We start from the raw sequence: 19,339 nt of genomic DNA, 5'->3' as shown, positions 1-19,339 counted from the left end.
ATTGTAGGGTAAATGCACCAATAGTAGACACTATTTAGAGAAAAAAGCTTCAGGCAACAACGAGACTTAATATACTGAATTAAGAGGACAACACTCTTTCGACTTAATTGTTAGCTATCACGCATGGCTTGCAATTGAGTCTTTATTGAGAATGGGGTTTATTTTATTTCAGCGTAGGCAAAAGCAATAAACTAAGTACATTGTATAAAGCCATGAATAAGTTTTAAGTTTTACAACTTTATGATATCATTTTAAGGTATTGTCAAAAACTATGGTTGCGTTTAATGTAATATATACATACATATTTGTGTTAATAAAATTGTAATTTCCATTTTTTTATAGGGACGATTTGTAAATACCCTTAATATCAAAAGAGAATAGAATTTGCAATTCAATCGTCATCATCATAATTTCAGCGGTATGGTGTCCACTGCAAAGAAGAAGAAGGTGATAGGATAGGAGATAAGGAAAAGAGTCCGATGAAGTAAACTATAATAGCCTGAACTTGATTACGGTATAGAGGTTTAGTGCTATGCAATCTGACATTAGGCAAAATCTGTTAACGTCAATGTGCAACGAGATAAACAATGGAATTCAGAGTAGAGAACTGTTCGAACAAAATTAAAAATAAGTATATTCCTTTATGTCTATTAACGACTTCCTGTATATTCATGTATATATATGCACGTAATAAAAATGGCAAAATGTATAAAATATCTCGTAGAAAAACTTACCCCAAGCCAAGCAGAACATGAGGATGGTGGCGCATACCAGCATGCCCACCACGAGGTAACTCCACGGCCCGTAAGGCCTCAGCGCGGCGGCGAACTCCGAGAACGCGTTACTTTTCTGCTCACTCTCGCCGATTTTCACTGAAAGTTTCAAATCTCCTGCTCTCATTTAAAACGAACTTATCGCTGCTAGTCGTTTTGACAGCGGCTGTCAAAATTTAGGCGGGAATTAGTAATTTTTTTTATGAAGTTTTGAGTGGTTATTTTTTGCCTTTATAATTTTACAGTTAACTGTGTGTAAGTAAACAGGGCGTAAATTCGGCCCATTACTTTATTTAAGATACCAAATAGAGGAAGGGTGAAGAGATCTTTCGTCACTTAGGCGGTTGAGCTGTGTTGTATGATTAGAGTTAAGAAGTGCCGCGTGAACATCATATTTAATAAGCATTAAACCGTTTTATTTTATTCACAAATTTGCTAAGCGTTAGCCAAATATATAAATGTTAGTTAAGGTTACTGACGACATAGTACAACATACATTGAATACAGCCTGATTGTATAGATGTAAAAGCTTTAAAGATGTGAATGTTTTTGCTGGTAAAAGCTATACATTCACCCCTTTAAGGTTTTTACATCTGTAACTACACAATCTGAACTTTATCAATCTAACAGTGTGTCTCGAATAACTTGAAATTCCTTAAATAAATTTTATATAGTCATTGAAATATTAAACTCACTTATAACGGAAGGTTTGGTCATCCCGTCCGACTGGTCCAGGCCCAACAGTTCTTGGTTCCTTGCGGCGAATCTGCGAAGCAACTCGAGGAACGGGGGGTCGCGTCTGTGGGAGCACGCGCTCGAATCCTCATCCTCGCCGCCGGGGCAGTGGCGGACGCCATCGCAGACCAGGTACGACGAGATGCACAGGCTAGTGACACCGCAGATGAATTGTGTTTCGTTGTTACAGATCGCACCTGTAATATTACGAATTTCAGTCTTAATTCTGTTCCATGTTCGTAATTTTTTTTCGTTTTGTTTTACATCTTATATCGTAAAAGTTTTCGTTTATGTAATAATGATACAAATAAAGTATACATTGTGATTGGTTATAGGTTGTAAAAGCTATGAAATGGTTAATATATGTTAATGTATACAGCTCCTATGTCTGCAAAAAGCATTTATCTTTTTGTACCTATTTCCAAACACACTTTATAATTATCTAATTTTTTTTTCTATTGAAATACGACAGGCCAGTTACTTCTGGCACTACAAACTAAAAAAATACTTAATATTAATATTTTGTAATCCGAATTCTTTAACCTCTTTTTTAGTATATTATCTAAATGTTATATATTATCTCCGTAACCATTTGTTTTTGGTGAATTATGCGAAATTTAAAATGTTAACACCTATAAACAATCATCAGGTATATCAAGTGATAAGCAAAAGTATATAACTAGAGTTTATACTTCCGAATAATTTGCAACCTTAACTACGAGTCGGAATCAGGCAAAAAATAGTCGGGTTAAATTTAAAATTCACATTGTAATCCCCTAGGAGATCTAATCCAAAAGTAACAAGTTCAAAAGAGAAATTGTTGTCGAGATATTTCGCAAGATCTACAAGCTTAAATAGAAATACCGTCGTCAAAATTAATCGGCAACGGGAGTTAAGCCGAAAAAATTGGAGGATATATAAAAAGAAAAAAAATTATAATTTATGACCAGACAGTGGATGAATGTAATTCGAAAATTATAAAAACATTAAAAATAAATCTTACCACTGTTAACAGCGGTGACCACAAGACGCAGTTTCTCAGTGTGCTGGTAAGGTGTGGTAGGTGGGTTCCATACTATCTTGATCTTCGGCGGCAGCAGTTTTGTACCCGCTTTCGCCGCAACTTGTGCCGCATTCCCGCCACACAGCGACAGCCGCCATATTGGATTCTTCGCATCGCCGATGTACTATGAAAAGTAAAAAATAACATAATTTTAAAACAATACTATCTATCATTATCATTAAAACTGCAGAACCTTCACCAATACAAAATTTATCAAATATTTTTTTACACGACCCAAACACAATGGCAGCGACCATATCCCTGTTGGCGTCCGAATTCAAATCGAATACCCAAGAATTATTTTACATGAAAGTGGCAATGTGGTCGTAGTGGCCAGCGATACGGAGCGTGAACACTACACACTAATATATACCAGTAACTTAAAAATCGAGAAAACCATATGGTTCTGGTGAATTATAAAATGATCACTGCTGCTTGCAAATATGGGAATAATTATGAAGTAACTACAAAAATTATAATAGGAACGTATGAATTCATATTATATTGTAATTTTGTAGTTTTCTTCTGTATGTGTAAAACAAGTCGTGTTAGTTTTACCATTAATAAACGAAGAGCGGCGTGACCAATTTTTATAATATTTCTGTTTTTGAATGTGTTTTCTTAAAAACGCTAATATAAGTATTAATCCAAAAATTAAGAGTTTAAAATGTGTACAAAATTTAACCCAAAATTTTTTTCATTAAATCTTTAAATGTGAATTCAGGTTTATTCGTTGACTGTTTATTAGGCGGCAAGAAGTCCTCCATGTCGGATAGTAGCTTATAAAAATCAAGCAAAGTAGAATATAAATATGAATTTATTTATTTTAGACAGCGGAGTTCGTTGTTTTATATTTCCTTAAAGTATTTTTCCCGAGAATTGCGTACCGCCGGGACGGACTTATTCCACTTAACCCCAATTAACTGTAGCTCTCATAAAACTCAATTAATATCTAACGTTACTCTGTGCGAGTAGATATCGTGTTACAATAAAAAAGAAAGAATTTGATGAAGATGATGACGTCACTGAAACTCACATCAAAGTGTGACTTATGACGACTTTGATTTCCACTAAACAATTTTGTAATATGGTTGTTTATTGGTTAACAGTTTTAGAGGAATGAATTTGTTCATATCTACCTAAAAATCAATCGTATCAGAAATAATAAATAACGCAATGATAATATTGAAAGAAACAGATTTTAAAAATTAGAATTACTAGAACTTTATTATAGTTTACTACCTGTCCCTGCAGATTTTGTACTGCCAAATGTCATTGAGTTTTCGATTCCGTTATAAAAAATAAATTAAAGTAACATATTTCAAATTGAGAATAATGCAGGGTGATTCTAAATTCATTTCTTCAATTACACCTACTACCTATCACCATGTATAAGGAAATCTTGCTAATCTGTCAGACCGTATTAAAAATACAACAATAAACTTGATATTACCTTCATAAATACTAAGCAATGATAACTGCACGAATGTATAATCAATTGATATTATTTATAATTTTTATACATAACAACTATGAAATTATTCAGTATCTTAGATATGAATACAATGATGTTATTTCTAGAAATAGAACCTCTTTTTGTCTTTATTAGCGCACAGATAACCGCAGGAATTCGACGTGGTTCGCTTCGCACTGTAACTTAATAACACTTCCTTTAAAGTGATATTAGTGTTTGACTGCCACTTTATTGTTTACTTGCGGTTTGAGGTTAAACGTTGAAGTCCTTGTAGGCTTCAACTTGTAACTGGTACAGAGTTAAACTTAAATAAAGGATTTTGTAAATAAAACGATACGTGTACCGTAGATTTACGGGAAATGATGGCATAAGGAGTATGTTTGTCCCATAGGGGACACACGTACTCTTTCCTTCTTCTAAATGTATTTTTAGGTCATGCTTTTGCAAATCTTCTTTCACACAACGCTTTTCTTCCGCCATCTACGTTCCCTGTTCACAAGCACCGAGAGTCTGGTCTACTTGAATAAAGATAATTTTGATTTTGACTTTGATTGTTTTGGTATTCTTCTCGTGGCGTATTACGCGATTACCGGCCTTCTATTCTATGTGCTATATGGCATCCCTTCTGCCCCTTCAACTTGCTAATTCTTTGAGATATAACGGTTACTTTGATTTGTTTGAAAATGGTTTGTTTATGAAAGAGTAATTTCATGTGATGTATTTTTTGTATTTACGGCCCCTAGAAGTGGAACAGGTAGAAATTCCTAAAGACATGATAAAGAATACTTACGATGAGCATCTTGCAGGAGTCGGTGCCGTTAGCGACGGGGGCTGCGCCGTCGTTGGCGGTGTCTTGCGCATGCGCAGGGCTCCGCGCGCTCCATTTGCGACCCGATGCACCAGCCGGCGCATCACGAAGATCCGTCAGACCTCGCTCCCAATCGACCAACGATTCCTGGCGAAAAATAATATTCATTATTTATTAATTCGTATAATTATAATTATCCATTTAAGAAGATTTAATCAGTGAAGACTTTTGTAGTTCAGGATAATAATACCAGAAGAATCCAATTCGGTACAAACTGGAATTGTATTCAGCGTCTGTTTAATGGAACCTTTCAATTTAAAGCTACGAATGTTTCAAACATGTCCTTATATGCAAATATCCCTTAACAAATGGTCGAACAATTCATATAATGTAATAAAGGAATGTAGATAGTTTCGCTAGTTTATTAACAATGTTTTATTAATTTAAGACGATTATGTATTATTGTAATTTGGATACCATTGTTACTCGGTGTTATTATAGCTAAATAACTTTATTGTATCTTATTCTATTCCCAATCTTAATCACTTAAAATCGTGACTTTTACAAGATTTCGTTAAATTTACTTCTTAAATTACATGAAAATTCAGAAACATAACATCGGGGTGTATAACACACAAGTAAAGAAATAGACACAACGTCGCTAGATGTCTTTATGGGAGTCCTATGCCTTGCAGTGATAGTTTACTGACTAACATAACGATAATGTATTGTATTGTATTGTACACAATAGCCGAATTGTGGTATGACAATCTTTAAGGCCTCTACCCTTTCAAGCTTTTACATCTATAAACTATCGATATTTACATATAAGGGTATTCCCCGTTATGTTATCGCGCTACATAAGTGATAACAATAGAACCAGCAACGGGGAATAACCAAGTCATTAAATATAACGAGCAAAATCATCAGCGAAGAGGTTATCAAATTTCAATGTTTATTAATGAGTATTATAATTTTATTTATTTAGATATGTTTATATACGTATACTTGTTTTTACAAGCTTTTAGTTTATTCACAATAGGGTACATTGCAGGTTCTTAGGTATTAAAGTGAATCCTTATACGTTTGTTAGCCGTGATTATTTTACATAAGCCGCCTAAATATGTCGGTTCTGGACTCCGTAATCTCCGGTGCTTCTTGTCGCGAAATTTAAATAAATTTCGCCCCAATTTCAACGTCAGGACATGCGTCTCATATTGAGCCCCGTCGGTCTCGATGCACAGAACAATCATCACATACACATGACTCGGCGGCCGCGCCCGGCTTACCCGCGTCCAAGCGAGGGCGGTCCGGAGAGGCCCGTGTCACTCCCGACCGCTGAGTAGCCCTCGCTTCATTCAACTTACACTACACCATATTTACTACACTATACACCCACACGAGTATAGTCCCTCTACGTGTGTGCGTCTTCGTTGTAACTGAGGTTCGATCACCCAGCCTATTTTCTAGTCTCAACTTCTTCTATTTTCTAGTCTCAACTTCGACTCAATTTAGATGAAACTGCACGAAGCCTAAATCGGCTAGCAGCAAAACTGCAAACGCGGTTCCGCGGAATCAAATCCACGAACTACAATCGTAAATTGTTATCCTTTACCATTAAAACCGTCATGCCTTTTACAATGTATATTATTAGAGAAACATTTAAAAGAATATATAATCGATGTACGAATATATATGGTAATTATTGAGCCCATTTTTATTAATTTTAAAATGAAAAGTGGTCTATCGTTTTAATCTATCAAAAATTAGTAAATAACTCAGTGTTTATTTTAACGTGAGATGATAAGCGAAAATAATACTTATTTACTACAGAATAAAACACAAAATCATGTTACGTTCATTTTTATCTTGAAGTTTAACATAGTAATTACCAATGCATAGCTTGTGCCAAACTTTTGGCGGAAAATAGTCGAGAGGTAACAGACCTAACCACCAATCGTTTGCCGTCATAAACCAACTGAACAAGTATTATTCGAACTGAACAATTGCTGACAATTATCGCGTTAATTTGACCATTGTGGTAACTTAAATTTGTACATACGTAAACAAATTAAACATGCAGACATGTGGTTAAAATTCGAGTGAAGACTTCAGTTTCAAAGAAAACGATTATAATTATTTGTTTTAATGACGTCATTGGAAACAAAAGATTTAAAACAGAAACAATGTGTCGCCAGACATTTGTTCTTATATCCAAAGATGACGGGCACAATGAATATTTCGTCATAAACGCCAATTGTTTGTTCGACGCAATAATTGTTGATTTTATATTGGCCATTAACATATGAATTATTTTCTTAGATACTATTAAGCATTTTTTTTCAGCCAATTCACGAGACCATGAACACTTAACAATAAAAAATAAGACAAAAAAAATTAAATCACTTATGTACAAAAAATACAAAACAACTTTAGATAAATAGTATATATAGCTTTGAACTCCATATAGAGACGACCCAAAAAACAGATAGGCAACGATACTTTGGTAAGATCTGAAGCTTGGAGCATCGGTGAAAGTTTTATCACTATACTACAGACTGCATTTCGGAAAGCGTGTTATAATCACATCAAATAATTCTTCCATCTCCTTCCTTCCATCGGACAAGACGTACGGATTTACGACATCCGTACACGGTTGAAATTCCTTCTACCCGCACGAAGCGTTTTGCTAATACTTTTATGGTGCGAACAGCCAAAGAGTGGAAAAATTTGCTGGCGTCATTGTTTCCAGACAATTAAAACTTAGGAGTCTTCAAGACAAAAGTAAATGTGTTTCTTCTAGATAAGTATATACCATCTTAGACCTAGACTAGTTAGATAAAAATATATATATACATCATGTTCAACTTTCGTTAATTGCAAAAATATATGTATAATTCGATTCGAAAAACTAAAACCTTTTTGACAAAAAATTGTAGTTGTTTATATGCATATTTATAAAAGTGACTAACGTCATTAACAGTTCCAGCTAGTGCGAAGATTAACACTATTATTTTGGTCACAACAACAAAGGTATCTTTTGAATTGTTTAGATACAACATTGTTCGTGATAAAATGTCGAAGTGATCCTACGTGGACGCAGAGCCAAAATCTACAAAGCTATCAACGGACAGGAGACACGTTGATGGACAAACTTGAATATTTATATCGGAATATATATACACATGGGACGCGGCAACAAAGTTCCACATAACGCCTCGCTGAATACTAATAAGAACGTACATAACGTATTTACTTTAGTGTCGATTGTTTACATGTAAATATAAACTATTTTATCGTTATAAGATGTCAACTGCTGAATATGTCCGCTTTCGACCGGCCCAATCAGGGTGACACATATGCATTCTGTGTCCACCGTTTTCCAAGGACTTTAACAAGGCCATCACGCCATAAGGTTGACAGAACGTCTCCTACGTTGTACTTGCTTCAGCGGTTCATGTGTTCTGCACGCTTTGGCGTACCCATCACCACTTCACCCTTCCATTTTGCTGGGCTTTGTGAATTATTTTAGGTCATCTATAATCACCACATTTCTGTTTGGATATCGACTGTGAGATTGCCAATGTAACTCAGAAATTGACTAAATTTTTTAGCCGCAAGACATCACTAGTCTATAAATTATTGGATCAATACAAAAATGAATACATCTAAATTACTTAACTTATGTGTCGCAGATAAAATTATTAATGTTGAATGTGACAATACTGCTTATATAGCATAATGTTTTCTAAGTAGTCCCGACCTCCTGGAGTAATGGGAATGCGTCATCCGTAGCCACGTCGCAACCGATATAATATGATCAACTCATCTTAATAAATTTTCGTCATTGTCAAAACAATATTACAAGTTGGTATGTTGAATATATAAGTCTTAAATCAACGTTAATCTCTACTGCAGTATTTTTTAACATTGAATATCAAAGATAAATCCCTTAATGAGTTACTATGGGCAAAAAACGGAAACATATTTTAATATTATCTTTCACGCACGAAGAAAGTTCTTATTGAAAGAAAATTGGTAAAGAAAAAAACTTCAACGTAAATTATTACATCTCTTTGTAGCTGCCAAATGTTTAATGTCAATCAAGACATTTAAGATGAAATCAAAAAATAAATATGGTATAAATATAAAACTTATATTCGTAAGTAATCGTTGTAAATTAAAAAACTAAATCAATATAATTGTTAATCGGAAATATGCTTTTCTAATATTACTGCGAAAGCACAATAAATTTTAGCACTACGAAGTCTGTCTGCAGCTATTAATGAAATATCTAGATATTTTATACGTAATGTACCACATAAATAGGTTTAAAAATATTAAAGTTAGTTTTCTTATACCATAAAACAGGTAGACGAAGTTTAACTCGAATTTCCAACTGCATAGGTATTGACAAATGAATATTGTACAGATGTATCCAATTACGGAAGGTGACTCGATTTGAATAAACTTTTTAATATTCCACTCGGTTACTGGCCACGAACGGCTTGCAGATTTTGCGACGTTTAAAAATAAATATTTCGCAAATGCAATTGAAGGTATCGTTATACACTCGATATTGCGCAGCCTGGCAACGTTGAATCAATATTTAAATTGTTAAGTATTTTGTAAGTTCGAACTTGTTAATTGATTATGAATCTTATAAATACGACCATTAAGTTTAAAATATATTTATGTGCGTAATTTACTTTATTTTTCTTCCTGTCAAAAGGGAAGTTATTGCATAGAATCAAAGGTAAAGTTTACCATCATAATTATAGTGTATCTTATGGTTAGTGTTTCGTGATCGTTTCAGCCCATATACATCTACTGCAAAGCATAGACCTCCCCAAAAGGTTTATATGGGTGATATACCATCATCGCCACGCTTGGTAGGGTACTACAACGTGTATAAAACAAATTAAAATGTGAATACAATATTGTCCATATTGGCCATATGGGCCATAGAGAAAATTCCCGAGGTTTTGTCTACAAGGTCGAATCAGAAATGAGATCTGTAAACAAACGAAAGTAGAACCATATCCCAACTGATTGGCAATTTGAAATGGCAGATGGCATGCCACATAGTGCACAGAACCGTTAATGACTGGAACCTTCAGGTTCTGTAGTGGAGAGCAGACATACATATACGTGTGGATAGACCCATTTTAAGGGTGTCGATAAGTCAATGTTTGAAATCTAACGAGGAGACCTTTGCTTAACAGTAGATGCCTTACGGTTAAAATAAACGAATTATAATGATGGCACTATGATTAAAATAGTTCCTCCCGTATATATGACACATAACTTAGATAAAACCGGTAAATGACGCAAAGGTAGACCGAAAATGTGGATAGTGTCGTTTTGACCTGGAAATATCCAGATTCTTAGACAAAAACGTTTGAGGTGGAGGAAAATGAGGAGAAAAGCCGATAAATACTGAGAAGAAGTTAACATAAGCAGAGAAACAACTTTAAAATAATGTGTGCGTGACTCACACATACAAGGCACATCAGTGTATATCATACGCGTGACTGCGTTCCAATTGACGCAACATCGCAACGCAACCACCTTTGTTTCGTTAAATAAATCGCTGTTAAACGATAAAGCATTGTTCCATCATTCGGCTGACGCTCGGTTATTGTGGCGTAACAGTGGATGTAAGAAGTTTTCGTTAACAACTGACTAATAACGTGCGATATTCGATGTAACAACACCTTGAGATACTAGATAGTGTGTGTATTCGATTCTGTAATTTTTTTAACAAAGGCACCATTTTTGTCTTAATTTTGACTCAAGATATCTTGACATGTAGGGAAAGCAGAAACTTATGTGGGATTCCTATCCATCTCCTCAGTGATCGTCCTCCGGGCTACAGGATCACCTACCGAAAACACGGGTCCTGTTCCAAAGTACATCCCGAAATAAAGCTGAACCTACCCGGTGCTGTACGTATTGTGCAGTCATAATTATACGGCAGTAACACGAGAACACTTCGCTGCCAGAACTACTTTTTATAAGTTCAAAACAGTTGAAGCGAGTTTACGAAAGTGCCTTCCTTCATGTGTATATGTTATCTGAATAAATGAAGAGATCTACAGAAAAACAATCACAGACATAGCTCGAAGAATTGCAAGTCTAAAGTGACAGTGGGAAGGACCCATCGCTCGTGCAACTGATGGCCGTTAGGACCGAGAGAATGTCGGCGAACACTAATCGGTAGACGCTGCGTTGGTAGATTTCCTACTAGGTAGACAGAGAAGTCGCTGAATACAAGCAGCTTCTTTGGGGATGCCTTGTAGTGGTATACTATTCGCTGACATTGACAAAATGAATTAATGCGTCATCTGTCAGTAACTGAACGAATTGAAAGAGACATCGTTTGAAGGATAAAGACGGAGAGATAGTTGTAGTCGTAAAAATTCATTATATATATGCAATTTTTTTTAAAGTATTTGAAATTAAATCGGTGAAGTTATATATTTATTTATTACAAATACGTACACTATAAGATAAATATATGTTTGTATCGGTATTTTTCAGCAAAGTACAAAATTAAATGAGTTTACTTATTGCAGGCCTACACAGTCCTGATCATAGTTATTCTAACTTATATCTATTGACTGGATAAAACAGAAAACGATATTAAACAGCTCTCTAAGTAATAATAAAACATGACGCGAACATACAATTATGTTACAATAATTATATCCAAGAATTACTTTTGTATATATTGATTTTAAAGAAAATTTATGTCAAGATATTGCATGACATAAGGCGTTTCAATATGAAAAGACAGTTTAAAAAAGTGTAGTTTTTTGAAGGATATTATAACGAAAACCTAAATAGCATTTACCAAGGGATATCTGCTACGACTAATACCCTAGTATTCGCTTCCTATGGAGATTTCCGTATAGGCGCGGCTGTAGCTTAGCATTATCTTGTCACGCAGTTCCGATCGGCCTTGCAGACGTCCAGTCCATGTTGCATGTTTGTACAGCTCAATAAGCTTAATTATCTACATTTAATCGTATAAATACGACAGCTGTGCAACATGACAGGTGTATAATGTCAAGGCGTTTTGATACTTGACGACAGAAATACGGCTATCGTACAAATTAAATCAGTAGATGTTTCGCTAGATTGATGTATCAAATTTAATCGGTCGTTGTTGTGTTCTTTAGAGATGGTATGTCTTGCGGAGACTATTGGCTGATAAAATGATGATCAAACATTAAAATCGGTCGCGAGTTGTTGATACTCTTCCCTGAAGGAGAAAATAAGTGTCCTTAAATAGATATTTCCGTTTAATAAAAGAACCAGCAACTATAAAATTCAAACGTACTCTGATTTCAGACCTCATTAGTAAACTAACAATTGTTAAACAAGGCATGGAGATAGCTATGTTACGTATTTCTCTACGAGATCGAATCAGCAATGAGGAGATCCGTATAGAAGCTAAAGTGACGTAGTTCAGCAGATTGGCAAGTTGAAGAGGCAATAAATGATCTCTGGGGCCTTTAAGGTCTAAAGTTAAGACCACGGACTGGAAAGCTAAGCATGGGACGACGAAAGCAGATTACTTTGTTAAGCTACTCAAAAAAAGGTTAGTTGCAGGCCGCTACCAAGCAGTGTTATTGAAAATCTTTGGCGATGGCTGTTCAGTAGTGGACGTCTTATGGCTGAAATGATGATGATGATGTAGCAAAATACGTGGTCGAATAACGTATAAATGAGTATCTTTCTGTACGAACTGTATACATATGTCGGATCTATGTAGTTTCGGCCGGCGTCGATAGATGGCGCTGGTAGTTTCTCAACATTATCGTATAAAAGGGACATCGCGCGATAGAGTCGACACATTAATGAAGAAGAATCGATATCAACATGACATATATATTGTTATCAATAACTAACTACTGCCTTTTAATGAAAAAAGAAAAAGATTTATTGTTAAACTATATTTGTCGTAAAATATCCTTAGTACCCATATTAGTTTAATTATTACATCTGTTATTCAATTTACATTAATTAATGCATATACATGCCCCTTAAGGCCGTATGTTGCGTGTTCTACCGTTTTCTACACATAACAGACAATACGACGCTAATACCGTTTGCGAGCAGTAATGATATTATAGTACACATTGTATGAACCTATCAAGAATCTAATACGTTGCCGACAATGTATCCAAGGCCTATAAGTACCTGTCAATTTGCTTACTATGTTAGTACTAGTATGTATGAAATTTATGTCATAACAAACATAAACTTCACATTCAAGTTTAGCTATATATCAATCGTTGTTTGTTTATCTGCGTGTTTAAATAAATTAAGAACATAATTATAGTGTGTTTAGATCATTAATTACCGCAATATACAAGCCACAGGGTCCTTAGTAACTTACAAAAATCAATTATAAAAGCTTTTTATTTTACAGAACAATAGAGACGTAATGTCTTATTTGTGTATTATATAATTTATGTAAAATACACACTTGTTGGCACATGTACAAACGTATTAATATTAATGTAAATCTTTAACGTACGCATATAATACTTAATTATATTATTCAATTTAAATGTATACTATTATAACATTTAATTAATAATTTTGACAAGCTGAATTGACGAGAGGAACTCACATATCTAGGCACAAAGTTCGCATCTTCGATATTTGTATATACAAAAAAAGTTTCTAAATATATAAAAGAATATTGTATCCACCGTTACCCTAAAAGACTTTGTGGATACACAAAGGTTTAACACACAAAGGTTTTATTAACAAAATTTTATAACTTTAATACTCTTAATAATTCAATATTTTGGTATATATGGTATCTGTAAGAAACGTACCATTTATCCTACGTACCATTATATCCTAAATAAGCTTCCTCCCTCCTTGTCGCATGGCTGCGTAATTATTTATGATGAATACATTTTTTTGAATTAACTCACCCAAAAAACATCTGTCGTTTAAATTCACGTCCCTTCAACTATTTGCGGACAGAATTTCATAAAAACCTATCTTACCTAAACTTTTTATGGCAAAAGGAATATTTTTATTAAGTTTCAAGTCTTAGAGGCTAATATTTACAGAGATATCATGATGAGTCGATTAAATTTTTTATAAATTAAAAATGCTTTTTATTATTACATTATTTCTAAAACAGTTTAAGTTTATAAGCGATACACCTATTTCCAATCACCTAGTATGTATAAAGATTAAAAAAATATTAGGATTTACGAGAAATAACCGTCATCTATTATGTTAAAGTTAAGTACAGTTTTCTGTTATGTTTTCAGGTTACATAACAACAGTCGGACCTTTTACGTATTCTATTAGGTATATCTAGGTTATGGATCGGGTGTCCAAGGTGAGACGCAAGGTTTCACATAATCTGGGCCCGTAATACGTGGCCTCGTGCGATCCACTAAGAAACCATTAGATTGTAAGCATATTTATAAAATGGCTCAATAGAAAAGAACGATTTGATGAACGGAAAACTATTTCCTATGTCAATTTATCGCCTTCACTGTAGTGTGACCTTGAGTTATTAATCACAATTCAGGACACAATAAAAATATTGTTGAGATTTTTAGAAAACAAGTTTAATTTTATTTTATTTATTATACATATTATTTATTTGTCATGTAATATCATGTTTTACGATAGGTTTTATAACATATGTGTGTTCAAGTTTACAATTATGAAAAATATTATAAAACTTTTTAGTTTCAGCTTTAGTTTTAGTTTCAGATATTTATAGGGCCATGTACCATAACCGCCACACTTGGCAGGCGTGTTGGTGATCGTAGTGTCATATTACAATAGACATGACACTGCTGACAATTATCTCAAAACTTCTTTGTGAGAAATGGCAATCCTATATCATTAATGCACAAAGTGTGAGTTATAGAAGATTGTAACCCGGAAAACAAATTCGCGACCTAAGATCGCAAGTCTCAATCCTCTACCGCTGAGCTATCACTACTCCGTATTCCATTATACCTATCTTTAACGTGATTAAAAAATATTTTGTTGCTGCATTATGAATTTATAATCCAAAAAAATCAATGATACTGTAATTATGAACAATTTAAAATTATTATACATGCATAATGTACTTGCATAAAAGATTTATTATCCTATCATAAATAAAGTGAAACCTTTTTATAAAACCTAAAAAATTGGTTACGCTAGTTTAAGGGTTCCACCTAGATAAAAAAATTCGAGTCATGGTGAATTTCTTTAATTTTTCTGTCATATCACGCTTTTAGTACAAAAACGTATTCTTTACAACAAACTTCGTGAGAAAGCTTTTTAAAATATGTGTAGATAGTATACTGTATAAGTAAACCTATACTTTAAATATAAACGTTAACAAATGTTAGAACAAATTTTGATGTAGATAGCAATTTTAGGGTAGAAAGCATATTATAAAGCTCTGAGTCATATAGCTTTCTTTTTATACAATAAACATTAGGTTATTAAACTAGGCATATCGAAAAAGTGCAGCGTTTAACAAATATCGATTTGTAAAAATCGATTTCTTTATTTTTAATTTTGCTTCACATAATTGATGATTATTTATAATAGCAGAGATGTCTTATTTCGTAATTTTTTTTCTTGTATTTAACATAGATTAAAATAATTTACGTATAAACCAACAAGCTTCACACAATCATTTTTGATTTAATTTTTCACTCATTAAGACAAGCGAACCACTATAATTAGTATCTGACACGTAATATCATTTATACTTGAGCATTTTTTTTAAATTGTCTAGGCCACCAGAACTGTTACTTGCCAGTGTTAACATAACCATGTTTTTACTTTTTTTACATTGAAACGCGTCCTAGAAAATTTGTTTATTCATAACAACGCATTGTTCGATCTTAACGGAACGAATTTTTAAAACGTATCTAATACATATTGTTAAGTTTTTGTATAATATCTTCTGTTGTGAACGTTGAAATACTGACTCGGAGTTAGAATGTAGAATTTTCTAGACCATTTTAACCCAAGGCATTGACTAGCTCACGTAAGCGCCGTGCCTACGGTATTTAGTTAACTGTGTGTGCAGTTAAACCTTGTCTCAGTTCTACAATCACTGATCAAGTTACAGAAATTGTTTCGACTATACAGGGTGATTATATTAGACATTAAAGCTTTAAAGGTGTGAATAAATATCTCATTTGATGTTAATTAAGATTTGAGTTCAAATTTCAAATAATCATGTATTAAAATTAATTATTGTTTAATGTGCAGACTTTGTTCTGCCAAAAATTATCAGCCGGTCGAATTCAAATAGGAAAAATAAATATATTTTATTTAATTCACAGCAATCACTTTATATAGGTTGTTTGAATATATGTGTAAATCTTTAAAGTTTTTTACACACAACTTTACATATTGTTGTTAGTTTTGTTAAATAAATATATTTAATATATAACCCGGGAAGCGTTAGAACCTTGTGAGAGATTATCTCCAGCGTGTGTTGAACCACCGCAAAAAAAAACATAATTTACCATCAGATGAAAACTCGGCACGACTATTAAAAACCGGAACTGGCTTTTGTAATAAAAAATATCTCATATTTCCTCATTAACGTACGTAACGTACAAAACTAATCAGACAATTACGAGTCACAAGTCACGAGTTGGTCGTAACTGTGGCGATTGCAACCTTAGTCCAGATTGCGGTCCGAAGGAAAAACCTACAATCTTACCATACATAATACCCGAGGTTATTAGTTAGTAACACTGTTCGTGAAATTTATGTGAATAAACATGAAACGTCGAACGTGTTGCGAAACTCGTAAATCATAAACGATTACGCGAATTCCGTTAATTATTCATATTTTCTAAGATAGCAAAAAGGTTTTATGTAAAGAAATATTTTAAAACCAACATATTTATTGACCGTCAAACATTTCCCAAATAAAAAAAATTGTGTTAGGATGTCGTCGTCGTTTTAGCCCATAGACATCCACTGCAAGTCACAGGCCTTCCTCAAACATATCTTAAGATGGATATACCAAAATCGCCACGGTTGGCAAGCGGGTTGACAGTCGCAGTGTGGTAGACAGAGAACACTGCTGTACATTCTAAGGAAACTTATTTGTGAGTAGTGGCAATCCTATATAATTAATGCAAAAAGTGTTATATAAAATTGTATTCTAGTAATCTAACTCGGTCCCAGTTCTCTTTTTCTAGAGGATGCGCAGCAGCGCCCTCTACGTATCATCATACAATATTGAAATCGCCAACCTACCGGTCAAGCATGGCGATTATGGTATATCTCCCCAAAGATATTTTTAGGGGAAACTTATGCTTTGCAGGCGGCGTCAGAGTTGAAACAACGACGAAATCCAATTCAATTTCTAATAAACACCATATGAATCGTAAATATTAAATATCGATGCAACTTGGCAAGTAATAACGCATTGCCACAGCTGCAAGTAGCTAGGGGTTACTGAGAAATGATATGCTACGTAAGAAAAGGTCTCAAACTCAAACGGTTAAACATAGCTCCTGAAGATGCCCCGTGGAGGGTTTAACACGTGTTGAGTGATTTGGTGGTGGCGGTTGTGTGATTCGCATTGTTTGCCGCATGCGCATTTATCAGCGGGCTGGCGGGCGGTGCATTTCATTGCACGACTACCACTGCATGTGCGGAAGTGACTAAATATTGGACCTTTTCTTACTAAGGATGGACTTCCGCGAAGTAACGCCTGATTCCATTAAATGATATGCTACATCTGCGATATTATCACGTTCAGTAATAAGAATTTTATCTGCGATGCTTCAATTTCATGCGTCAAAGTATCGTATCGTTCATATATAATTTTTGGTATTAATAAATAATTGATAAGTAATTTTATTGCATTAAAAAGTCTCATTGGTCAGCTTGCGTTCGTTCAACTCATAGAGTAGTCTACATTTCTTAACGATATCGAATCGTGAAAGGAGAGATACGTAGATGAACAAAAATAAAGGTTATAGCAAAACGGATTGGCAAGTAGAATTGTCAGTGGCCAGGCCACACAGTCAGCAGAGGCCTTAAGGTTCTAGAGTGGAAGACCAGGGACAGGCACAGCGTAGGATCATAACCCACAAGGTGGACATAGGACCTTGTTAGATCCTCGGAAGACGCTAAATAAAATTCTTTTTCAATTGCTCCTATAGAAATTAAAATTATGATGAGGTAATTTTGATACCTCCGCGTCCTCAACAGCTTATTGTACAAAGAATAATAGAATAACAAAAAATCATCTGACAAGTAATTGTAAATTGTAAACAATTAGCGATCTCTTCTATAATGAAATGTAAATTCTTTATAAAATTAATATTGCCTTGCTTTCACTGAATTAATTATCGAATCAAATACCAAGTCACCGGACGTAGTTCTGAATAATTAAGACGTCGCGTGACTTTAAAGAAGTTATTTATACAGATATCAAAAGAGGAAGGACTCTGTGAAAGATTCATTTACCTCTTTTGTCTTTGAAATTCAATTAATTTCAATTAATTATATAGAGGTCTAATTTTCTTTCAAGTCGACAAGACCGTGACCGGATTTAAAAGACAAGCAATTCTTTCATGTATGTGGTAGCTACCCCACGATACCGAGAATAAATTCTGCGTAGGAACGCTTAATTATAGTTCTAGTGAAAACGTCGGAAATAAGGAAATAAATCCATAAATAACACGTAAAAAATTATTTCATATTCAAGTATATATAACACGTGAATTTTTTTTTATCTTTTTCTTTTGTTCTTGGTGGTTTCTGCTTCCAATATTGCTTTAACTTGTTCTCGTTGTTAGCTTATTCTTAGAAAACCAATCTAAAAGTGACCTAGTAGTAAAAGACTTTGGTTTGAGAACATAATTAACGGGTTTAATCCTTGGAACAATTTTGGAACCTATAAAAGAAAAGCAATCATCATTATCGTTTTCATTTAAGCGAGGCGTCTACAGCTGGACATGGGCCTCCCCCATAGACTTCCCATAGGACTGGTCAGAAGAGGCTTGCATACAGCGTCTTCTTATGACTGTAACAAAGTCATATCTCCTCATTAAAAAAAGCGAATGATGAATGAGATAATTCTTCAGTATCTCCATTAGTTTAGAAACTATGTCACACATGTAATAAACTACACTGGGAAAGATGAGAGATTTACTTTGACAATAGGACCATTCAAAGGCTGATAACAACAAAAATCCTCCGTGTAAGACTTTTCCGCTTTTATAATATCTATTTAGAGCTCTAAAAATTATAATGTTCTCTTCATTTACAAAGATTTGTATCACAAAATACATTACATTTGTAATTGGATGTAATTTTGTTTACATTACAACCATAATGTTAAATAATTTGCCATGTTCAACTTTAAATACGCAACTTACAATGACGCAAATGAAAATCCGGTTCTATGTACAAATATGCGTTTGTTGCTAGCTTAAGGTTATCGCGAATAAAAA

The 19,339-nt window shown here is 34.0% G+C and overlaps 1 protein-coding gene across 2 annotated transcripts in view; it reads right to left on the bottom strand.

Moving 5' to 3' along the window:
- Positions 1-19,339, bottom strand: part of LOC137929686 (uncharacterized) — a 104,029-nt gene that overhangs the window by 3,971 nt on the left and 80,719 nt on the right. The window contains exons 3-6 of one of the 2 annotated variants that reach the window (XM_068772744.1): positions 4,836-5,000; positions 2,512-2,695; positions 1,469-1,705; positions 735-890 (exon numbers count right to left, since the gene is read on the bottom strand). In XM_068772744.1, the coding sequence (XP_068628845.1) occupies positions 735-890; positions 1,469-1,705; positions 2,512-2,695; positions 4,836-5,000 (742 nt within the window). The remainder of the gene's footprint in view (positions 1-734; positions 891-1,468; positions 1,706-2,511; positions 2,696-4,835; positions 5,001-19,339) is intronic. The other variant, XM_068772746.1, reaches the window with a different exon arrangement.

Source organism: Battus philenor, unplaced genomic scaffold (assembly GCF_028537555.1).
Source record: "Battus philenor isolate CCGP_79_NKW_IND1 unplaced genomic scaffold, ilBatPhil1.0.hap1 SCAF_5, whole genome shotgun sequence".
NCBI lineage: Eukaryota > Metazoa > Arthropoda > Insecta > Lepidoptera > Papilionidae > Battus > Battus philenor.
The sequence above is the reverse complement of the archived record's forward strand: the minus strand, read 5'-3'. Positions and strand labels throughout refer to the sequence as shown.